Here is a 26,692-nt window from a genome sequence, read left to right on the forward strand (position 1 = left end):
ATGCATTTTTGCACATGCAGCTTGTTATTCTTTGTGGTGTTCAGTTGCAAAAGTAACAAAAGGGTCAGGAGAAATTTATCTGAGTAAAAGTATCAATTTCCTCTTCAAAATGTAGTGAAAGTCCAAAGAAATATTTATACTCAAGTAAAGTACAAATATTGAAAAACTGTACTTAAGTACAGTAATGAAGTATTTGTACTTTGTTACTATACACCTCTGTTGATGAGGAACCTAGTCTTAGCAAATTATCTAAATGTAATAAATTCAGCAAAAAAGTGCAATACCCAAGCATATAGAACAATGTGAACTCTGTGGTTGTGCAACACTGTGGCATATTTGACTCCAGAGATGTGTGAAAAATGATGTTTATTTCATATGAGTTCATCAATGTTGTTGAGGAGATGCCAAATTAGTGAAAAATAAACATAAATATTAATAGGGTGCATATGGGCACACAAATGGTGATAAAATGCTTTGCTGTCCCTAACAGCCTGTCATACAAATGATTTTGCTCTAATTTTCATCAGATAGCGCATCAATAATGCAATATACTCATTCCAAAGCATTGAAGGAGAACTCTGGAGTTTCCAGCATGTTTGGGCACAGACAGGGACATAAACTGGGTAGATTATCTCAGGATATTTGACAGGTTAACCAAGCTAAGCTCCATTAGTGTGCAAACCCATTCGCAGCTTCTGAACCGTACTCAAAGGCTGCATGCCCATACAGTCTATTACTGCAGCTAAAACAACACATACTACCATTAGAAGACAAATACATGGTGCAATTTCTCCATCCCACCATCCATTGTGATAAAAACTATTGTGGACTGCAGAACCATTGGTTGAACAAGATAATCCCTTTGTTGCATTCACAAGGAAAGACTACAAGCACAATCAGTCTAAAGAGAGTTCTGCCCCTCCATGCTAAGTTGGATGAAGTAATTGTCATTTAGGTGCATGAAAACATACAGTAAGTAAAATGAAACCATAACAATTAACAATTTGCATTTTCCGAAGTAAATTCTTGCAAGGCAGCCAACTAATAATGTTAAAGTTTCAGGTAAACTTAGGTTAGGCTTTGGTTCTGCTGGCTATAGATAATGGTTACATAGATCCTAGAAAGACAAGGCAGATCACAATTCAGTATGCAAATAGATACAAGAAAGAAACCCAAACTGAATCCAGAATGGAAATGTTGCAATGACGTCATCACTGTTTGTGACATTTTGAATGGTGAACATTCTATCAATAACTTTAATCTAAACTTTAATCTTACATTTCTTAAAAGTTGTAACATTTACAAAAGCCAAAAAATTAAATAAAATAAAAAAAAATAACACACCTAAGGCTGAAATGATCTACGGCAAAAAAAAGAACAAAAAAAAAGTTTGAATGGAGTCTGTATGTCAGGTGGTACAGGGTGAATGAATTGCAGAATTGTAATATTTAATAGGGATCTAAAACAAACCCTAGCCAGAATGTTTGAGGAATATCAAAACAGTGCTGCCTTACGAGCACTGTAATTAATTACACAATTGCTCAATGAGGCTTTATGATATAAATGTGAATGATAGATGCTATGAATAGTACATTGTGTTGGTGATTGTTACTAAACACACTTTAAATATTGACTAAATACTGTCACATTACATTTTCTCACACTGTAAAAATGATTTTGTCAGTTACCTAAAAATGTGTGCTTCATGTGGCATCATCTAAATTAACTGGTTTTATTCAAGTGAAAAAAATTATTGTTTTAAATGTAAAATATTGATTATTACATGTATTTATTATGATAAATGCACAGCTGCAAAGGTTATTTATTTATTTGTGAATAATCTTGATGGATTGCTGTCTTTCTCTTTCTCTCCCTCCCTTTTTCTTTGTATGTTAACTCTGTATGTACAGCCCAGGCTACGCGGTGTTGCTTGTTTCAGCTGTGCGTTAGCTCATCATCCCTCTCCTATGACATCATCCCCTGACAATGCCACCATTCATACAGATGTTGCTTACAAAACAAGGATTTAGATCCTTATTCTACAAACAGAGCCTCACACATAACCTGAGCTCCAGCCGCAGGTGTCTCCTCAGTAAAGGACCAAACTATGACCTTCTAGTGTTAAGATTGTGAAATGACACAATTTAAATGATAAGAAATAAAATACTGACTCACTGACTCATTAAAACAATCTACCAATTAAATTTGAATTAAGTTACGTTATTGAAATATCCCACATTTGGTATCACTTTATGTATGACAGTGTCCTTGTTGTACATAATACTTGAAAATATACAGTAATTAATTAGAATAGCAATAATGACAATGTGTAATTGCAAGAAGTGCCACAAAATAATTGGTAACACTACAATAAGGTCATATTTGTTAACATATTAACAAACAATGAACAATCATTTTTAACAGCCTTTATTAATATTGGTTAATGTTCATTTATAAAAACATAATTGTTCATTGTTAGTTCATATTAGGCTATACTGCAATAAATAATGTTAACATATACAGTACATTTTAATTAATTTTAAAAATGTATATGTATATGTTGAAATTAACATTAAACAAGATTAATAAGTGTTGTAAATTATTGTTCATTGTTAGATCATAATGTAGATACCTAATGGCAATGAATACAACCTTATTGTAAAGTGTTACAGTTTAATTACATGTTTATTAGTATTACTCATTACTTATGTAATTACATTATAATATGAACAGTGTAATGCAAGGGTCTTCAACAAGTTTCTGTGACCCCTAGTGTGTCCGTGGAAGTAGCAAGGGGTCTGCCAAGTATTGTTTGATCTCAAACAAATTTTTTGTGAAAACATTTAAATGTGTTAAACAATTTACAATATTAACTTCAGCCAAAACTAAAGTTGAGAAGCTAAATGCTAAATGTTGCACTGAATCCATCTATATATATTATATGGTACTTTACCCAGGTAATTATAGGCCAAGCTTAAAATTCAGCCCTTAAATGTTTACGGAACTTGTTCCATCTCTATCTGTACCAAGATGTCATTGGCCTTGAAAGACCCCTGTTATGTAAAGTGTGACCTAGCACAATTACATTAATTTGGATTTTCATAGGCCTGAATGTTTTAGTAGTATGTTGTTCATTAAAAAAAAAGAAAAAAAAAAAACTTTTTTATGAAAAGTAACGTTTCACTTAAAGTATGCCTTCAATGTCTGTGTCTGGACACTTTTGTGTTCAGCTCTGATCCACTGTGGATGAATGAGGGTTTGATTACATAAGCCTGAATTCCCATCTCTCTCATAATGACTTTACATCACTTTGATAGCTTTATCCCTTGGTGAAATGTTTCTTTGAGAAAAGTTTCTTGTTTTCACTACTCAAGTAAAAAAAAAAAAAAGTCATTTACTGCATGCATAAGATTATGTCATCTGTTCGGTGTGTGCCAGCGCAATAGCCCTGGAGAAACACAGCAAGAACATATAGTATTGTTTACCTCGTAAAAAAACTCACTACCTAGCCTAATGCTTAGTGACAAATCTATCATTCTTGGTAACAATGTAAGTAATAGATAATTACCCCTGATAAAACAAAGAAATACAGATTTTAAAACTGTCACTGGCATGACTAGTGAGACTAACATTCCAACCAGGAATAATCGATTTTCAGTTCCTGGTTGCGAGCACCACTAGTGTGGAGCAGCTAAGCAAATATTCTTACAACAATGATTTCTAATTCTGTGTCTTTCTTACTACTTATTTTTTGTAGAGTAATGTTATATTAATTTCTTACCAAGCAAAAAAAGCTGTTAGAATATGAAATAATATATTTTGTGAAATATTTTATTTTTGCAAGGCAAAATAAATTTTTATTACATACACTGCCTGAAAACAAAAATATTTTAAGCAATTTGCTTCTCAGGTATAATTAATCTTGTTTTAAATATGTTTAAAAAATGTTTACTCAAAAACAAAACAAAGATATGTAATTTTTGTAGTCTATAATCTAATTTGCAGCATTTCACAGATCATTTTAGGCACAATTCATTAAAACAGTACCCCCAAAAGTATCTGGTCACTTGAACCACTCTTAAAATGTATACATTTCATTGCATTAGATAACAAAATGTCAAACCAAGTAGCATTTATTTTAAAGAAATGGAGCACAATCTTTTTAAGCAAAACATTTCACAATATGTTCGTTAGGTTTTAAATTATAAAACAATTTATATATTGTTCAAATTTAAGACAAAAAGTACAGTATTTGGACACTTTCTGATTTTTCAAACATTGTTGAAACATAGTCATTGTGATTAAATACATTTGTGGTCACTCTGCTAGGAAACCTGCATGAATTTAAAGGAGTCAAGTCAAGTTAATGAAAAAAGGTCTGGCATCATTTGTTTCCAAAAGCAACTTGGTTTGATATTTTCTATCTAATGCAATGACATTCAGACATTTTTAAGTGTGACCTAAGTATCCAAGTGTCCAAATACACTGATCAGCCACAACATTTAAACCACTGACAGGTGAAGTGAATAACATTTATTATCTCGTTACAATGGCACCTGTCAAGGGGTGGGATATATTAGGCAGCAAGTGAACAGTCAGTTCTTGAATTTCATGTGTTGGAAGCAGGTAAAATGGGCAAGCGTAAGGATCTGAGCGACTCTGACAAGGGGCAAATTTTGATGGCTTAACGACTGGGTCAGAGCATCTCTTGTGTAGTGTTCCCGGTATGCAGTGGTTAGTACCTACCAAAAGTGGTCCAAGGAAGGACAACCGGTGAACCGGCGACAGGGTCATGGGTGCCCAAGGCTCATTGATGCGCATGGGGAGTGAAGACTAGCCCATCTGGTCTGATCCCACAGAAGAGCTACTGTAGCACAAATTGCTGAAAAACGTAATGCTGGCCATAATAGAAAGGTGTCAGAACACACAGTGCATCACAGCTTGTTGCGTGTGGGGCTGCGTACACGCAGACCCGTCAGAGTGCCCATGCTGACCCCTGTTCACCGCCGAAAGCACCGACATTGGGCACGTGAGCGTCAGAATTGGACCATGGAGCAATGAAAGAAGGTGGCCTGGTCTGATGAATCACGCTTTCTTTTAGATCATGTGGATGGCCAGGTGCGTGTGCGTCATTTACCTGGTGAAAAGATGGCAGCAGGATGCACTATGGGAAGAAGGCATGTCAGCAGAGGCAGTGTGATGCTCTGGGCAATGTTCTGCTGGGAAACCTTGGGTCCTGGCATTCATGTGGATGTTACTTCGACACGTACCACCTACCTAAAGATTGCTGCAGACCACGTACACCCCTTCATGGTAACGGTATTTCCTGATGTCAGTGGCCTCTTTCAGCAGGATAATGCACCCTGCCACATGGCAAAAATTGTTCAAGAATGGTTTGAGGAACATGACAAAGAGTTCAAGGTGTTGACTTGGACTAAAAAATCACCAGATCTCAATCCGATTGAGCATCTATGGGATGTGCTGGACAAACAAGTCCGATCCATGGGGGCTCCACCTCGCAATTTACAGGACTTAAAGGATCTGCTGCTAACGTCTTGGTCCCAGATACCACAGGACACCTTCAGAAGTCTTGTGGAGTCCATGCCTCAGTGGGACAGAGCTGTTCTGGCGGCATGAGGGGGACCTACACGATATTAGGCAGGTGGTTTTAATGTTGTGGCTGATCGGTGTATGTTTTTGGGCTACGGTAGCTTTAAGCGGATATTTAAATGACTGTTTCAAAGGAAGTTCTAAGCTCATAAAGATACTACAATGATGCAACAGCCAAAAAATCATAGGGACTTTTCTTTTAAAACCCTAAACATGTCAAAACAGTGTTGAAACTGAAAGTTTGACAAGATTCAGCAGGCACATTCACAGGCCTTTTCCTCTCTCTGATAAGAGGCCTGTGTCAGGGCTTCCTTTTCCACAGACACAAGACATTTTGCTTGGTTATGTGAGATAAATAGTCTGTTTTTCGGTGTACGTCTTTAAACTTCAAAATGAAGGCAAAAGTTTGTATGTTATTATTATTATTATTTGAATTAAAAAATGATTAAGTAAATGTAGCAAATGAAGTGCTTGTTTTTTTTTAAACTACTGATAACATCACATCAACACTGATCACATAAGCACTCATGAGACAAAAAACAAAACAATACACACACACACACGAAATACCTTAAAACACCACACACAGACCTCAAAACTTGGTTCATAAAACACAGCAAGGGTATTTAGGAGAAACAAACTCATCCTGACATCACAAGGCAACAAGTTACTAAACATAACTAATGCTTGTTGGTTTGAAATGTAAAAAACAAATCATAGTAATAAAAAAAATCTGCATCAATATTCATTTCTTGTGTTCCTAAAAGTTGTTAGAACTTCGGAATAGTAAGTACAGTAAAACCAACACACACACACACACACACACACACACAAAACTACAATAATCAGGTTTTTAGCATTATTTACGTGATCGAAAAAAAATACTGTGATAACATATCTCAGAGTGGGGAAAAGAGAGAACAGCCTCTATAAACTCTCACACACTTATACACACTATAGTTCACTCCCACCACTACAGCAGAGCAAATACATCTGCCCAACACATCGAACAACTGGATATCTGAAACGTATAATCAGTGACTTCATTAATAATAAATATCCTGCTGCTCAGCCCAAGAGCAAAACAGCCACAAACACAAGAGGCTGCTCATCCACATCTGGCCTGAGATAAATGACACCTTAACCACAGAGTATGAAGACAGCACAGCACTCTGCCACACAGTACTGTGTGTGTGTGTGTGTGAGAGAGAGAAAGAGAGAGAGAGAGAGAGAGAGAGAGAGAGAGAGACGATCTGACAGCAGTCCCGTGGGAACAAAAGCACTTTTAGCAGTTTTTTTTTCCACCGGAGACCCCCTGGCCCACCACAAAATCAATTTGGCTTCATTGGCCAAAGAGCACAGACACACACACACATACATACACATGCACACACACAGATGATACTATCCCTTCAATCTCACACACTCGCTCTCTCTGTCATACATACACAATCTTGCACTTTTCTCTGTCTCTCACTTTCTTTATGTTCTTTGGTTCGTCTCTCTCTCTCTCTCTCTCTCTCTCTCGTGGCTGAGGGTTGGGTATGAGGTTACAGTGGGGGAGATATTTCCCATTTGGAGTAAGTCAACATCTCTGTATAATGAGATTAGGGCTGGATCTCCACGTTGGGGTTATGCTGGGCTGGGCCAGGCCATGTGGGGGACACATGGCTCTGATCACCCCAGAACAGGTCACTTGATAGCAACCATTACCATTATACAACCCGGATGGGCATGAATGCCATAGTAAATGTAACAAAAAAGAAATTTAAATAAAAGGTCAGGATCTCAGAAAAACAATTTATAAATAAAATAATAAAAGTACTATTTTAATAAATGTATTTCAATTCTTAAAGGTTAGGATTAGGGTGTGGGTTAGGGCAAAACTGCTTATAAATATCCCCAGAATTTGGTTATATCTGAATAAATATCCTTTTGCATACATCAAAGGGAAAAATGATTAATTAATAAATGTACATTATATAAAAAATAAAAAAAATTCTTAAGACATTGGCAGCTTTTTGTCAAGCTTATAGATTTCCTTTACATTATGTGTGAGCTGTAATAAAAGTGTTGTTACATATTTGCATTCTTACAGATAATTACATTAGCCTAGATTCAAAGGCAGAGTGACCTGTGTTATATTCTCCCTACATGACTGTTTTAGTGACTCTTTGAATGCCTAAAACAAATGGCTCATGTGTCGGAGCAAAAAACAAAAAAGAATTTATAATTCAATTACAATCAGGGCTGAGAGAGTCTGAGAGAGGGGGGATGTGCCTGGAGTCCAGCCAGGGGACAGATAAGACTGCACATTAAAGTAATATTATGCTCCCGCTGCCCGTTACCATGGGAACAAACAAAAGGATTAAAAAAAATACACAGGGCAATCAATCTCCAACAGGACAGAGGGAAAGAGAGAGAGTTAAGTGCTCTTCGAACGTTCTTCCCACCATCAGAATCATCACTCATGCTTTGACATCCAGACACTCTCTCTCTTTCTGCCTTTTATCTTGTATTGTTTTTTTTTTTCACTATTCATATCGGCCTCCTCCTTTCTTGAAACCTCTGTGTTCTCCTTTTTCTCAGAGCAAAATAATTAACTCCCTCCTGAGTCCCATTTCCAAATCCACAAATACCGGATTATGATACTGTATAATTAGTGGATTATAATCTAATTACCAGATCTGTCTTCCTGATCCTCTCGCAAGCGCTATGAAGTTCAAATGAAATGTGTGAGCAGTCACATTGTTAATGGGATCTATGATAACTGTACCAGAACAGGCAGATGCATGTAACAGCCCTCCAAAGTAAGTAACATTGAAAGAATAATTCACCCAAAAATGAAAATTCTTTCTTCATTTACTCTACCTCATGTCGTTTCAAACCTGATGATTTTCTTTCTTTCTTGGAAAACAAAAAGTTATTTTGCAGAATGTACCGGCTGCTTTTATCCATAAATGTGGACTGGGGCTGTTGAGCTCAAAAATGACAAAAAAAAAAGCTTCTTTTTTTAACAACAAAATCTTGACACACCATATTTGAATGTACGCAAACGCAAATGAGATTTGAGAGCTACAGTGAAGGGCAACATTTTGAGAAACAAAAATTACAATTTTAGCCTGTTTTTCAGACAAAGTTATTGTATGGTTTCAGACTACTTGGAATATAGAGCACACGTTTAACGAACTACTTTTATGACAGTTTTATGGTGCTTTTTTGCCATATTTGGAGCCCCCATCCCTATTCACTTACATTGTATGGAGAAAGCATCCAGGATATGCTGCAAAATATATATTTATTTGTGTGTTCTATGGAAGATAATAATCACTGAGGTTCGGAATGACATGATAAATGATAACAGAATTTTTGTTTTTGAGTGAACTAAACATTTAAAATTCAAAGCCATTGTGTGTAAGCTCAGTTTAGTATATTATCCAGGCTACTACACAACTATCAAAAATTCAGTTTGTCATCTGTACATATATTCACAGTGCATAACAAAATATATTTATTTTCTGTACTCCAGAAAACTGAACACTCTCTCTCGCACTCTCCACCAGTTTCTTTCTTTTTCTTCCTCTGTCTCTCGTTCTCTGTCTCCATCAGCTCTGACTGGCTGCTTTGTTTCTGATGACATCATTGCCATACTCAGAGGCGGTTTACGATTTCTGAGGCCCCAAGCAACCGACCAACCCGGAGCCCCATTTTGAAAATATTCGCTTAAAAAATTACATAAAATTTGATTTTAAATTCATCCTCTAAGCCGGTGAAGCCAAGTACATTCAAAATGTTTAATTAAATACAAATCTAGTTTAAGATAATTAATGCATGTTTTCCAGTTTTTCCACAATACATTGATAAAAAAAAAGCTATATTTACAGTATATTTTTACAAAACACTTTTTTAATGAATAGGATGTGCAAAACCTACTACTTCACTCAATAACATTTTAGAATTCAGTTGTTATTTATGATTATTATAACCCAACAATTATTTATTGTTGTCCAGTTTGTCATTATAATATGATTATGGTATTATAATTATTACATTGAGGATTTTTTTATATACAATAGTAATATATTTCTGTCTTTTATACTTTACTTTCACCTGGATCTATTCTAATGCTGCAGGGTATTGTTCATCATGTTGCAAAAGGCAGTATTTTATGTAAGTATCATAGGCAACATTCGTAACAGTATTGTAACAGTAAACATACAAGTCATGGCAGCCCCTCAGCACACTAGAGCAGAAGGAAAAAAAACATTGCCGTTTATCAAGCGCTGAAACTTTGCTTGGTGCAGAACAATCTGGAATAATGTTACAAATTGTAACAGTCACCTCTTTGCAACCTGAACTTGTTCAGAATGTTAAATCTTTGTGACACTTCGTTAAAAACAATCTAGATGCCGCGCAACGAATGAAACAGAACGCAGGTGTCTTGACATGCGTTTTTGAGACCTGAAGTTCTATTTAACTTCACTTCACACAGTGTCTAAAAATGTGCCAGTCCTACGTGAGAAGCTGAAGAATCAGCAAGACGTGGTGCAGCAGTAATGAATGTTCGTCCAGCGCGTGTCTACATAGGAAAACAATGGAAAACAGAGCAGACGCACGCAAAAATACGTTTTTAATCATCAAGTTCGCACCTGTCTGCAATTGAGAGTGCGTGGGTGAAACAATTTTGGAAGACCTGTATATTTTTTCATAAATTACAAACCCGAACCCAAAGTCCTACTTGAAAAACTGTCCCGAACCTGGCGGACCTCTCACGGGAACCACTCTGAGAGCACTGACAACAGAGTATTCACACGTGTACCCAGAACAACATGTCATCCCTCCAGCGTTTTTTCTGAGCTTTCCTACCGGGGCTAGGGGCCCCCTTGACATCCGGGGCCCCATGCAATTGCATAGATTGCATGGTGGTTAAAACTGCTACTGGCCATACTGGACTAGTGCTAACAAGCCATGGAGGCACAAGTGTGTGTTGGGGCATCAAGATATACATTCAACAAGCTGGCAAACACAGCAGTGAAAAAAGAAAGAAAGTTGCCTATGTGTGCTTGCATAGGTCTCTGAGCATTAGAGAATGAGAGGGAAAAGTCCTTTTGTGTATATCTTACATGGGTGACTAGTGTGTGTGTGTATGTGTGTGTGTGTGTGTGTGTGTGTGTGTGTGCACGCAGACTGACTTACCAGTTTTGCCTCTGAGTGCAATGATGGAACATGAGGGGAGGAGCATGAGCTGCTGTGGGTGGGGCCTTGCATGCCCATCATGTTGGAGCCCATGGACATTTGCCTCTCCATCTGCAGTCGGAAGAGTTAATGTTATTTAAAAATTACTTTATTAATCACTATAGACTGACCCTAATCAACCTTACTCTAAACTTTTGTAGTTTATAGCTAAACTATAGCAAAAAATAACTACACAAACACACACACACACATGTGAAAAAATGTCAATTAAATGCATCAATGAATGCATGAAACAGCTTTGAGCAAATTAATAAAATGCAAAAAAAATAATAATATATTGACGCATTTTAACTGAAAAACATAGAAAAGAATTATGTGTGTGTGTGTGCGTGTGTACTATGTTTATACTACAATGTGGGGACCAAATGTCCCCATAAGGATAAATGTAAAAATGCACAAAGGTTTCTGTGAGGGTTAGAGATAGGGGATAGAAATAATTGTTAGATCTGTATAAAGTCCCCACAATGATATAAAAACAAGTTTGTGTGTGTGTGTGTGTGTGTGTGTTTGCATGTGTAGTTATTTTTGCAATAGTTTAGCTATACTACAAAAGTTTAGAATAAGATTGATTAGAGATAGTCAATAGTGATTAATAAAGTTAATTATATAAAAAAATTATCAACATTTTTCAAAAAACATATTTAGATTTATTAAAAAATATAAATAGTTGTTTATGAATTATAATATGTTTTTATATTTCTTATATATTTTTATAATTTATATTATATTATGATTTAATGAATTATTAATTACATTAATATAGTATTTGTAGTATAATAATATTAATACATAACATTATAATTATATTAATAATATTAATGTATTATATATTAATATTATTGTTGGTTTGACATAAAAACATATATTATATAATTATACACTATATAATTATATTACTGTATATTATATTATAGTATTGTTCATAAAAATCTCCATTTAGATTGCGAAGTCAATATGCATGTGTGTGGTTTCGTATGTGGTGTGTGTTTCTATGCATATTCTGCAGCTCTGTGGTCAAAGCAGCAGTCAAAGACAAGCTAAGAGAGAAATTTGAATACTACAGAGGTGTGAAGCATAAAATAGAATTATTAACAAGGTGACACACTCAACCAAAGCTCAGTTTGACACAGTCCTGTGAGCTTGCCTGTGCACTTAACAGAACATGTTAATTCAGATGGTTGCAACTGACCAAAAAGCTGAAATTCAGTTTCAGATGTTTGCACGTATAAAAGAGTGTGCCGGTAATTTACGTTCACTTTTAGGTGAAACTCTAAAATGGTGCATTCAACTTGGGGTCCTGTTACTAAAACCCAAGACCTCCAAGATCCCCACCCCAACCCAACCCCCTGTTGACCCATATCAGGGTGAAAGCGCAGCAGTCCGCTTTAATTATTGGAAGAATATTTGGTTTGAAAATATCTCCCCGCGCTGATCCCCCTTTCCTGGGATGCCAATCGAGACTGAAAAAAACCCCATTTTAATTTAATAATCTTTGCATTTACCTCTACATTCAACATGGACTGGCTTATGTTACAATGAGAACATGTGTTGTGTCATTAGAACTCTGATACGGGCAGCTCTCTCAAACACACACACACACACACACACACTGCCTCCTCAGCTTGCATTCAGGTTCTTATTGACATTTCTGAAATAGAATTAAAACAGATTGAGCTTTGGTAGAAAATTACACCACTGCTGATGGGCTTCCTGATAAAACAGGTACTGATATGGGCTACGGCACTGGAAAAGGCGTTAATTTATAGCAGAGCTGAGAAAAGCATGAGAGTGAAGTAGGGTTAGGCGGTATGATGGTATTATAATGCGTGAGATGTGTTACATATGTTACTGTAGAAATAGAGTAATGCAAAAATACAGAGCAGGACATTTTCCAATCAAATCAATGAGGAAGAACTTATTCTTAGACACTTATTCTTATTGAAAAACGTATTCTTATTCTTAGAATTTAGTCGTTTGTGACTGAAATGCTAAGTTGCAACTTACTGAACAGATTGACTTTACAGTTGAAGCTATCCGTTTTATGAAGCTAATTTGCACTGATGTTTGCACTATTCATTTTTTATAAATAATATTATCTTTTGGTTTGCATCCAACAAGTCCACATAAAAAAGAAAAGAAACAAGTTTCATTTACTGAATTTTATATATATATATATACAAAAAAATAAACTGAAAATAAAAGTGGTATCCTGCAGTTACTTAAGGAGCTATTTTTACTTACCTAGCTTTGTTGGTGAAACCTTATGTAATCAGGTTGATTCAGACATAGTAAATAATAATTTTGACTTAAATAAAACCAGTTAATTTAGGTGTTACCACATGAAACACATTTTTAGGTTAACATACATATACTATATGAAACATTTTTGTTAAATTTCCATCAAATTTTGTTTATGTTATATAAACTGTTACTATTATATACAAATTACTCATACCATAAAAAAACACCATGATCCACCCTTAGAGTGGATTTTGAAAGGATGAGTTTGGTGTGTGTGTGTATTAATGTTTTTCAGAAGCCAGGCGCATCAGAATAGCAGAGGAACTGTGCATTGAGAAGTGTAAATGCATTGTGCATGCTTGTGGGTGTGGGCAGTGGTGTATTTATGATCTCACAGGCATCAGAACGGCAGAAGATCCTTGCATAGAGGGGTCAGGCAGTGTGCCAGGCATGGAGGCCGGCATTGGCTGTCGCTGTCTGTTCCTCAGGTGCAACAACGAGGAAAGGGAACCAGGCACTGGCCTAAGAGAACCAAAAGAGAAAGAAAAATGAGAAGAAGAAGAAAAAAGGAAAACAGAGATTAACTTATTTCCTCAGATAAAAGTTTCATTTTTGAAACTGACGTCAACAACGCTAACCATGTGCCATTATTAGGAATTAATAACATACCGGCAGTAAATTCAGTTCTCATTTCTGTTTGTCATAGTTCCAAAGAATTTCAGTGCCTTATTTTATTTCTTAAGAAGTCATCATGCACAGTTAGACAGACAGAGATAAGGGACAGGTTTCCTAGCAAGAGACATCCTGCTGGAAGCTCCCAATTGAGGTTTACTGACTCTTGTCTTAGGCAGATCAAGCCCTGTGTGTTTCAGTTAAAGCATAGGTTTGGATTAATGGGTCATTAATAAATTGTAGGTGATAAAAATATAGTATAAAACATGTCAAATTCGTAGAATTGTAGCATTTTCTACAAAAATAATAATAATAATAATAAAAAAATTAATGACTTAAAAAACGTCAAGTGATGTAACCATCATGTAAAAGGTATTAAAATACTTTCCTTGAGCCTTTATTACACGTGAGTGTACGCAACATAATCATTAATTTCAAAAAGTTTCTCAAACATATTTATCAAGGTAAGGCGTTTTCTTACGTTTACTCCAATTGAACTGAACAAAATGTGCCTTTTCATGAAAACGTCAAAATATCTGCACACACAGGCAATACACTTAACAGAACCTCAGGTGTGATGCTGTTGACACATAACACGCAGTTTCAGCACACCAAACACACAACGATGGCATGAAGCACCAGTGGCGTGCACAGAAAAAGGGGCATTGATTTTCTTTTCTTTTATTATTATTTTTTAAAGAGTTACACTTATATATACTTAACTTATTCTTTGCTTTTTGAGTATTTAAGCATTTTTCTTGTATTATAAACATAATTTTTTCCATTATTTCCTTTTTGACAAATAATAATAACGTATTCTGTTATATTCCTAACAAAAAGCACCATATTTTACCCTTATTTTACCTGTGATAATCCCATGTTTTTGACATGTGTCCTAGTCAGGGCTGAAAAGAGGAGGGGGGTGGGGGGACGCGCCATTCCTGGAGTGAATTTCGTGGGGGAACGGTGTTCCCATTCAAACTGGCTACATTTGTTTGGGGAATAAAGAGTATTTCTATCTTTTCTCCACTTAATAGCCTACGAAAGCCTTGCAGGTCCGTACATAAATGCGTGAGATCTTCTGCATCTGTGGTTGCCCAATGTTGACTATGTGAGTGGTCAGAACACATTCACGCAACAGATCGACAAATGCACATGGGAATCCACAGGCAACCGATCCACACATATACGCAACAGATCCACATGCACTCAATTCACAAATCCACACACCAGAAGAATGCACAAATATACGGATTTCTTTGCTCACAATACCATCCACAAGTACATAATGTAATGGAAATTGCAATATAGTGTCTTTTTCCAGCTGAGGTATGAGTACACTTGCTTTACACTTGCGAGTCAAATTTCAGTTTTTTTTGTTGTTTTTTTCTCTCCCCTTTTTCTCCCCAATTTGGAATGCCCAATTCCCAATGTGCTCTAAGTCTTCATGGTGGCGTATTGACTCACCTCAATCCGGGTGGCGGAGGATGAATCTCCGCGTCTGAGATCGTCAATCTGCGCATCTTATCACGTGGCTTGTTGAGCGCGTTATCGCGGAGACATAACGCGTGTGGAGGCTTCACGCTATTCTCCGCGGCAACAACGCACAACTCACCACGTACCCCACTGAGAGCGAACCACATTATAGCGACCACGAGGAGGTTACCCCATGTGACTCTACCCTCCCTAGTAACTGGGCCAATTTGGTTGCTTAGGAGACCTGGCTGGAGTCACTCAGCACGCCCTGGATTCGAACTCGTGACTCCTGGGGCGGTAGTCAGAGTCTTTACTCGCTGAGCTACCCAGGCCCCCAAATTTCAGTTTTAAAAATAACCAAAAAGAAACAAATTTATCCTCAAATTCATCAATCTATTGTTCTTTTGAGATGAAGGTTATTCCATGCACTTCTGTTTTGAAAGAACAAAACAAACTTGATCTAACCAGGACAGAGAGAGAAGTGGACAACCCAGATGAACAACAACAAGACAAGTACATCAGAGTCTCTAATCTGAGAAACAGACTCCTCACAGGTCCTAAACTAGCAGCTTTAATTAACAGTATATGCTGAACACTTGCATTGCTGCATGTAGAATCCTCGGAGGAATCCTTGGATGAACAGAAAGTTTGAAGAAAACATCATTTATTTTAAAAGAAATAGTCAATTGTAACACTATAAATGCCTTTAATGTTATTTTTCAATTATTTTCAATATATATGCATGCAATATATCAATTTAATGCATCTTCGGTGAACAAAGCCCCCCAACTAGAGTCCCCCCAATGAATCTCGGCCATTTCCACCACTGGTCATAGTAAAACCATGGTGTTTTTTTAAGTATCTTGGAGTACTCTGACAGTTTCATGAAATATGAATATAATCATTCAGTACCATGGTATTACCCTGATAACGGCACAGTGTCTTTTTGGTTATAGAGCTCTAATCTTTTTTTTGTCTCATCACTCTTTTCCCTTCCTCATCTCTGCACCCTCACTTTATCATTTTATCTCTGCTACTTCCATTCTGACCTCATCACCATGGTTTTGAATGGGTAGCCTACATGCCCAAAAATGGTACCATGGTATTTTTCTGAAAGTGATTAGTCTATTAGTTTAAACAAAAACCAAACTGGATTTGCCAGAGTCAGACAGCTCCTTCAGTTAATGGCAGTATTCTATAAAAGACGTATTATATGTATATCACTGAATATGATGTGACCACTCCCATTATAAATAATAAAGCTGTCTACACTGCAGATGTGATGTTGGAAATGCGGTAGCAATCAAGTATTAATCTAAACTTACAACACAATACATAGAGTGGACATTTTATCTGACCTGTGTTGGTTTGCATTTATAGTTCTGCGTTGGTGTGTCAGTGTCGTTCTGTGAGAACACAGCCAACACGCTAAATATATGTTTCATAAATAAACAAAAGCAATGCAAGCAATGTAATTTCTGGATTCTAAAGTATGTGAACATGTTGAAATGTAGGCTACATGTTATTTATTATAGGAAAGAAATGAGGAAATTACTGTATGCTTGCACTTGAGTCGCTTAAACAATAATACATAAACATGTTTTGGCATACTTCTGACGTTCCATGCTGAAAAAGAAATCTTCAAAATTAATAACTACTCGCCTCAATAACACAAAATAGGTGTCACTTTAAAGACTTTACATTGAATACAGGCAATATAAGCAACTCTTACCAATTACTTTTTAATTTGCTGACAAATTAGTAGGGTTCTATTTCCATAACTTATGAAATATGATTATTTACTCTACACAAACTGTCAAACATACAGTCAAATCATTGTGCCGATCGGAAAGTTCGCGAATAGAAAACAACACATTTTATTTCACTCACATATTAAATTAATATCAAGTAATCGCCCGGAGAAAAAAGCTTTTAGAGTTAAATGCTGTAAACAGACATCTTCTGTTGCGTTTCGCTTGTAACTTCATGAAACACAAACAGAATAAAAAAAAAACAGCTGATGCTCCGGGGTGAATTCAAAATGACATTTCTGCTCCCTCAAAGGGCACTGCTGCGGGAGGGGATGCCACTTGAAAGCTCGATCCAAACGAAAGTGAGAAAATGAATGGGCCCTCCCCCAAAACAAAGAGCACATTCATACAGTAATTCTATGTTCCCTTCAGAGTACCCACTTCAAGGGGTCTGCACTTGTGAGTATACAGTGAGTATAGGGCATAGGGAGGATCACTTATGATTAGAATCCGCCCCCAATCTGCTGTAGCACGCAATGTTTAAGACACCTACAATTAATTTTCTTTAATACCCCCACAATTTACAAAGAAACCTCATAATAATACATTATTACTGTTATTGTGAGATTATTAAAAGATTTTCATTTTGTTTTATTTAATTATAATTATATTTTAATTTAATTATTAAAATGTCTTTTTTCTGGACAACCAGAAGGGCACCTTTAGATTTGTGAATGAAAGAGGCAGGGGCTTGTGCCCCTGCTGCCACGGTTCTGTGCACGTCACAGTGAAGCACTACACTTCCCCTGGCCGCAGTGATATTATATATTATATAGTGATATAATGTGTGAGATATAGCACTCACTAATTTCATCACATTTATGCTGTCTTGCAGGTATGGACCACCACATAGTGTGGAGAAACACAGCTTGTCTAAATAACCTTTTAGCCTCAGATGACAAGCATTATTTGGGTCTGACTGGAGGGCTGATTGACAGCTGAAAGGGAGAGGAGGGGGTCTCCACCTGAACAAATACCTGTATTTATTCAGCCTAAATAGCAGCATTTACACTGGATGATTACTAAATACACACACACACACACATACACACACACACACACCCACACATACATAGACACATACAGTCATTAACATCCTGACATATTGTCATTTGTGTCTAGCACTCCAATCCATCACATTCTAAGACCCTTTAACAATCTTACATCTCTGAAACACACACACACAGCCAGGAGAGATTTTGCTCATTTTTAAACTGCTAATGGATTTGGCGGTTTAAGTGTTATTTCACCCAAAAAAACTCATTTCAAACCCGTATCAATTTCTTTCTTCTGTGGAGCACACATGGAGTGATTTTCTATTTCATTAACATGAATGTGGCTGCTAAAATCACAAAATCACAAAAAACCACCAAAAGATACCATTAAAGCAGTCCATATGAAATCTTCTAAAGCTATACAATATCTTTGTGTGAGAAACAAACAGAGACATAATCGTTATTGGCTAAAAATCTTCCCCTCTGGTGTAGCTCTCAAAACTCATTCACGTTCACATACAGTATTTTCCAAAATAGCTTATCAAAGTTCCCTACAAAGCTATTGTGTTACTTCACAAGACTTGGAATAAAACACACAAGTCAAATGAACCACATTTATAAAACGACATGCAAGTAAATTATTTACAATTTTTCATTTTGGAGTGAACTATTCCTTTAAGACACTCTAGCACTTTAAGCAACAAAATACTAGGGATGCACCAATACCACTTTTTCTCTTCCGATCCAATTCTGATATCTGAAATCTAAGTATCGGCCGATGCCGATACCAATCCGATACCAGTGTTGTTGTTTTTTGCATAATCGGTTTAGAACATCTTTACATTATTGTATGGAAATAATTGGGGGTACTCTTTTATATGTAAAGAAACACAAACCTCTAACTACACATTATTTCAATATAAATGTATAGCTTATTAAGAAAAACTTTATTGTTAACTAGTCTGCTGGATAATGAAGCAGCAAAATTAACAGTCATTCCAGTCCAAGTCTTCAGTAGAAAAGAAGCCATTTTTTTTGTTTTTGCTAAAATATTTTCAACTTGTATCTGGACTTTAAAGGATTCAGATCTCCTTTTTGTTCAATTTAGTTGTAAGATATCAGGCTACTTTTCATTCACAGTTATTTTTTGGAACCCATTCAACTTACATTACTATTATTATTATTATTATTATTATTATTATTGACTTTTAGAATTTTAAATACAACAGTAATATATTTCAATCATGCACCTTTAACTTTAAAACCCTCAGGCTTTTATTTTGACATTCTGACTCTCCAGGAAGTCCTGTATTTGTCTGTTTGTGGGCTTTACAGTAGTTTAATTCGCTTCTTATTCAAATTCTGGTAAAATGTTCCTCCGGTGCTGTTCTAAGTGCATATTACAAGTGAACCGAACTATTGAGCATCTACTTCTGAGATGTTGTTTGTGAGTAGCGCTCAAATATTGCACACTGTGTGAAGGCTAAAAATAGCCATGAGTCTGTGTGTGTAAACATTTGCTAACACGCTGGCGCTGGCGCTGCACGTGCATACTGTATATTTATTTATTAAACACAACCTTTTGCGATTCACAGAGCTATCGTAAGTGGCTTTGAATAAAATGCACAAGTCATATGAACTACTTTAATGGTGTTTTTATGGTTCTTTTATTGCATTTTTGGAGCTTGACAGTAACGAACATGACTAACACAGTATCGGATTTGGATCGGGCTCGTCGGACCGATACCCGATCTGTCTAAAAACATCAGTATCGGAGCTGATACTGATCCAGCCTACAACGATCCAGGTATCTGTGCATCCCTACAAATTACGATGCTAACAATGACAGCATTCTCCTAATAATATAAAATCTGCAGTCAACTGTGACCAAAAGCAGAGTTCATTCAAATGTTTATGTCTATGCAGTGTGCAGATGTCTGTTTCAATATATAGGAATTGTGGGAATTATGCAGGCGAACAAGGATTTACATTATTGTGGCAGAACAGGCACAGCTCTTCACAGAACCGCCACTCAAACAACAGGCTGAAGAAAAACCAACCTTGGCCTGTTACCATTGAGGTGAAGAAAAACAGAAAAAGAGAGTGAGAAAGAGTGTAGCAGAGAGTAAGGCAACTCTCTACAGGACAGTCCCGCTGCACTTTAAAACTCAGCGAACAGGAAACAGCCCTAATTAGGAGCTCAACCTAGCCAACAAGAAGAAAGAGGCTTTAGATGCAGCACAGGTTCCGCTGCCAAACTCACTCACCTGCTTCTGAGAGAGAGAAAGAGTGTGTCAAGAGTAAATGTGAAGAAACATTTAAGAAAATGTGAGCGGTGCTTGACTTTGTAGAAGTTGCCAATATGAAACTTGGGTGTTTTGGGTGGTTGCAAGTGTGTTGCTATGCAGTTGCTAGGGTGATCTGGGTGGTTCCTATGTGGTTGCTTACAAGCATAGGTCAAAAGAGCCCACCCTCAAGTAACTATGATATTTTAGTTCCTAAATATACATTGAGTCCCTCCTTCAATGTAAGCCTATGGGATTTTTTTCACCCATTTTATTGTATTTTAGGTATCTTTCATGTTCAACAGGTTGAAATGATTTGCATGCCGAAATTTAGGCCTAATACTTATTTTGAGCAATAGTATGTGCAATAGTAAGGCAAACACCACTAACACACCTATAATGACAGTAGCAATATCATACTAAAATTGTCATAGCATAAACGTTTTTGTAACTCATAGAAATTGCTTATGTGAAAGTACATCTAGAAATCAAGTGCATTACTGTGTGTGTGTGTGTGTGTGTGTGTGTGCAAGCGTACGTGCGTGTGTGTGTTAGTGTACGTGAGGAGCACAGTATAGATTTCATAAAATGACAGCCTGTCATCTCAGAGGGGATAAAAAGACCCCCGGAGGGTCAGGGCGGGCACACAGATGCACACTCACAAACACACACACACAGTGAAACCATACCCTCTCCTCTCACATTACACACACTGCTTTCCCGCTCCAACATAACATCACTCCTCTTTTCAGTTACTCTCCTTTCTTTGTCATCTTTTTCCCTCTCTAATTCTCCAGGTTTTTCCTCTATCATTCTCTCTCTGTTCCTCTCTCTGAGCTAACAGACACCAAACACAACATCGCTGCCTTAAAGTCACACCTCAAGTTTAAAAGCATTACAGAAGTTACTCTATCCTGTCCTAACATATAGGGTCTTAGTGCCACAGAATAATCTTAAGTGTCATGGTGATGCAATGCACATAAAAAATGTGATTTTTTTAGTATTTTAAATTAGTTCAATTTATTCATTTAATTTATTAAATAATATGAACTCATTTGTGACTCCCTTGGAAGTTTGCTGTGAAGCTCAATTGGGGTCAGAGCCAAAAGAGGTAGCTCTTTGGCTTCGACCCCAATTGAGCTTCACAGCCTCCCTATCCAATTCCTTTGAATGTAAAGACAAGAGCAGCCAGGACAGTCTGCTGAACTTCTGTTGTGTTATGCAGAAGAAAGAAAGTCTTGTTGGTTTGAAACAACATGAAAGTGAGTAAAAAATTACAGAACTTGATTTTTTGGGTGAAACTTAAAACTTTTAAATGTTCTGCTGTCATTTGCAACACCCCTGGAAGTTTGCTGAGGCTCCCTATTGGGCCCCGACCCCCTTGTTGAGAACCACTTTTCTAGAATACAATCTAAAAGAGGTTTCTACTGTAGATGAATTAAAGACATTCAGAGCATTTTAGAACACAATCTTTAAGCGAAATCTAGATCAATTCTAGATTTCTAAAAGATTCTTGGTGACATACAATGCATTCTAGAACAGAATCTACAGGAAACATCCAGATGAATTCTGGAATTCTAGAAGGTGCCATTGTAGATAGTGGCAATCTGGAGGAGAAGTCTTGAATTCTAGAAGACACCAGATTCTATACATATTGAAGCTTATAAAAGCAATACATAATGCATTCTAGAACATAAAATAGAAGAGAATTCTACACAAATTCAAGAAGATTTTAGATTTTACCTAATGACACATTCAGTGCATTATAGAACACAATCAAGAAGATAAATCTAGATAAATTTGAGATTTCTAGAAGATTTTCAATATGGTGATAGTCACTGCATTCTAGAATATAATCTAGAGGAGAAATCAGATGAATTCCAGAAGTTTCTAGATTACGATATAGTCAATGCATTCTATAATACAATTTAGAGGAGAAATTGAGACAAATTCTAAAAGATGCCAGATTCTAGACATACTCAAGCCTTTATAAACAATACATTTTACATTAAAGTAATAGTTCAACCCCAAAATGAAAATTATGTCTTAATTTTTTTACCCTCAATGGACACGAGGGCTACTGACACCAAATCAAATGTCATTGCTTTTCACATGTCTCATCACTGACGCCAAACCTGGCACAATGCATTTCTTGATGTGCCATATTTAAAATGTATACAAGTACAAATGACATTTGAGAGCTATGGCATTTGAATAACTAATTCAATTTAAGTCTTTTTCATCATGTAAAGTTATCTCATGGCTTTAGAAGAATTCATATGGACTTTTTTATGGTAATGTTTTGAGCTTGACAGCCCCACTATCTAATCACTTTTAATGTATGCACAAGATCAGCCAGGGCAGTCTGCAAAAACTTTTTGAGTTATGCGGAAGACAGAAAGTTATATGGGTTTGGAACATCATGAGAGTGAGTAAAAAAGGACAGAATTTGTATTTTGGGGTGAACTATTCCTTTAAATCGTTATTCTGCTCCCCTTTACATACAGTTTCATAGATATAGTAACATGAGTAGTTGAGTTTATAAAGTTTTAAGCTTTCTAAACTCCACTATGAGCATATCCATCCATCTCTACAGACTCAAATGAAGTAACTTCACTAGAAGAGGCTTGACTACCACTTGAGAGAGAGAGAGCGCCAGGCACAGTCAGTCCACTGACTCATATCCTTCCCTTCTGACTCCACTCCAGCAATGATGTAATGCTCTTGTGCCCCCCCCCCCCCCCCCATCTTTCTCTCTTTTTAAGTCTACACTCTCTCTTAAACTCTCTCTCTCTGAATACCTGTTCTCTCTCTCTCTTTCACTCACTCGTTGCACCATGCTAACTCAAGCAGACACTGCAGCAGCGATGGTGCAAAAACGTTTCTTTTTTTTCCACTCAGTGTGAATGTAACCAAAACAGCCCAGGGCCCGGTTCCAGCCGCTGGTGCGGTCTCCATGGCAATGGGCCTAAACAGCGGGAGAAACAGAGAGCAGCCAAACAGCTTGCAGCTGCCTGGTGCTCCAAGTAAACACAGCACAGGACCTGCCCCTGATTTACCATTTTAATCACACTCAAAGAGAGAGAGAGAGAGAGAGAGAGTTTGCCACAGGCCAAAAGAACTGACGGGACTGTAGTGTAGTAAGAATCATATGAATTTGATCAAATAAATCAAGCCGAGAAGGGTTGTGATGGAGTCTGAGTCTCATTAAAGACTGCTGGGGAGGGGGTGATGAAAAAGCTGCATTCTAAGGACAGCGAGAGGAGGGACATGGGGAGGACTTTGTTGACAGGTTGACAGTGACAGTCTAAAAGGTCTAGGCCAGTGTTATTATAGATAGGGAAAAACAAAAACTAAATGAAAAAAATTTTATTAACCAAAATAAATATAAAAACATAACAGGCAAAGTGAAACTAAACTAAAATACTTAACTAAATACAAACTAAAAATTAAACTAAATTTTAAGGAAAGTGACAACACTATGGCCCAGAGAAATTTGACGGCATTTAACATCCTTAAATCAGTTATCAGTTGATACAGTTACTGCAATAACTCTGGCAGTCCTAAAATAGGCCATCCTTTATAAAATAAAACTAACTAAATTAAAACTAGAAAACACTAAAAAATGAAAGTAAAACAAAGAGTAATAGAGTGAAAATTAAAGAAAACAAAACAAAAATGAGAAGAAATAAAAAAAAAATAATAATAATAATAATAAAAAACAGAAATAAAATCAAAATTAAAAGTTCAAAAGTACAATAACCCTGGTCTAGGCCTGTCAAAAAGAACAACAACGAGAGCCTTATCCTGAAATACCTTAGGGCAAGCAAGCATGGCACAGCTCACCACAAAGCCCCAATTATGCACGGATACATCTCTCATCACTGTTGGCTAAAAGAGAAAGAGAGAGAGGGAGAAAGAGAGACACAGAGAGACATACTGAGAGAGTGGTTTGGCTCATTGCCAACCAGTTGTTTCTTCCCGTGACTGAAACTATGCTGAGAGCGTTCCAGTGTTATAGACCGAGCAAGGTTTCATGCTCCGCCCCCACCTGTCCGTCAAATCTTCCACTGATTCATCACACTGAGAGCATTACACTTTGAATCCTTCCCATGGCAAATATATAACACCTTTAGTCACAGAAAGGCAAAAGACACGCTATAGCTTTGTGAATAATCCATTGTAACATCACAGCCTACTTTGTTTGGACGACACATCTAGATTCATGTTAGACAACCAGGATTATGGTTTGCGGTGACAACAGGAGAGAAAACTCTTGTTATCACTGTAAAAGTTTCACTTATATAATTAGTTATAATAATCATCATCACAGCGTTTTGCTCTGTTTCTATTTCCCAAAGTCTGTTGTAGTAGGCTGAAGCTCTAAACATCTTTCAACAGAAAAACTATTTTCATTTTCAAATTATGTCACCAAGCCCTCTTATTTTTTTAATCTTTCCCCTCCAACCACACGTCTCTGTCCAAGACAACCTGGAGATTTCAATCAATTCCCATTGGACAAATTAAATGTTTTTTTCTTGTTGAACATCTTATTTTACTGGGAAATAAGTAACATTATGAAAGTAGAAGGCGTTTGGAACACTTTCATTCTGACTTCAAAATGTCACTGATCTTTTCTTGAAACATTCACTACTAAACATTGGGAAATCATAAGATTGTGTAGGGTCTACATTTTACTTGCTTACAAAAAATATTACTATACATCACTATGAAAATATGCTATGAAAAAAACATGGTAATACCATAGTTTTTGGACACTACCATTATGTTATACCATAGTATTCTTAGAACTTTCTAAGAGTACAATGAGTACAGTAAATGTGTAGTATATGAATATGTTAATCAGATCATGAAAAAAAAGTGCCCCATAAATTTGCAATGTAGGGGCAAAAAATGTCCTTGTAGTGATCGTTTTATTTGTAAGCTAACATTTAATATACACCGATCAGCAACAGCGTTAAATCCATTCTGCCTAATATTGTGTAGGTCCCCATTGTGTCGCCAAAACAGCGCCAACCCGCATCTCAGAAGAGCATTCTGAGATGTTATTCTTCTCACCACAATTGAACAGAGTGGTTATCTGAGTTACCATAGACTTTGTCAGTTCGAACCAGTCTGGCCATTCTCCTCTGACCTCTCTCATCAACAAGGTATTTCCGTCCACAGAACTGCCACTCACTGGATGTTTTTTGTTTTTGGCACCATTCAGAGTAAATTCTAGAGGTTGTTGTGCGTGAAAATCCCAGGAGATCAGCAGTTACAGAAATACTCAAACCCACCCGTCTGGCACCAGCAATCATGCCACGGTCCAAATCATTGAGATCAAATTTTTTTCCCCAATCTGATGGTTGATGTGAACATTAACTGAAGCTCCTGACCCATATCTGAATGATTTTATGCACTGCACTGCTGCCACACGATTGGCTGATTAGATAATCGCATGGATGATTGTTGGTGCCAGACGGGCTGGTTTGAATATTTCTGTAACTGCTGATCTTCTGGGATTTTCACACACAACAACCTCTAGAATTTACTCTGAATGGTGCCAAAAACAAAAAACATCCAGTGAGCGGCAGTTCTGCGGATGGAAGCGCCTTGTTGATGAGAGAGGTCAACAAAGAATGTCCAGACTGGTTCGAACTGACAAAGTCTACGGTAACTCAGATAACCGTTCTGTACAATTGTGGTGAGAAGAATAGCATTTCAGAATGTTATTCTGAGATGCAGGTTGTTGCTGTTTTGGTGGCACGAGGGGGACCTACACAATATTAGGCAGGTGGTTTTAATGTTGTGGCTTATTTATGTATTTGTAGGCCTGTAAAAAAAAAAAAAAAAAGAAAATCGATTGCAGGGGTGAAATACTGCCCCTAAAAAATGGCTGGGCTTAAGGGGGGCTGGGGGGCATCGCCTCCCAAGATTTGCTTTGGGCCGCCCCAGAAACTTCTGATGCCCCCACCCTGAGTGACAGTGAAACGATCAAGGGGCACTCTGGCCCCTGGACTGACAGCGAAACGATCAACATTGCATGGTGTTTAAAGTTGTTTTCATGTTAGCATGTTCCTTAAAATGAAAAAGTTAGCTAAGATTGATACATGGAAAAATGTGGCCACCCATTTGGATAATCTGGCCAATGCAAGAAAGTAAATGAAGAGTCCTGGTATACTGTATATCAAAGTACCATTGTATTACCATCTCACATCATCATGAACCTTTGGCACCACCCCAGTATGTTTTTGTAAGGACATACACCTATTCCCTTTATTTAAATCCAAAGCTTTCATTTCTATCTTTCAAGTCCACTTGATCACCCCCTTTTCTCTCTTCT

The 26,692-nt window shown here is 36.9% G+C and overlaps 1 protein-coding gene across 1 annotated transcript in view; it reads right to left on the minus strand.

Annotated features, from left to right (window-relative positions):
• LOC127452982 (cyclic AMP-responsive element-binding protein 5-like) overlaps positions 1-26,692 on the minus strand; it is a 109,389-nt gene that overhangs the window by 34,772 nt on the left and 47,925 nt on the right. The window contains exons 6-7 of the mRNA XM_051718926.1: positions 13,503-13,629; positions 10,807-10,917 (exon numbers count right to left, since the gene is read on the minus strand). Coding sequence (XP_051574886.1) covers positions 10,807-10,917; positions 13,503-13,629 — 238 coding nt within the window. The remainder of the gene's footprint in view (positions 1-10,806; positions 10,918-13,502; positions 13,630-26,692) is intronic.

Source organism: Myxocyprinus asiaticus, chromosome 15, assembly GCF_019703515.2.
Source record: "Myxocyprinus asiaticus isolate MX2 ecotype Aquarium Trade chromosome 15, UBuf_Myxa_2, whole genome shotgun sequence".
In the NCBI taxonomy this organism is placed as follows: domain Eukaryota; kingdom Metazoa; phylum Chordata; class Actinopteri; order Cypriniformes; family Catostomidae; genus Myxocyprinus; species Myxocyprinus asiaticus.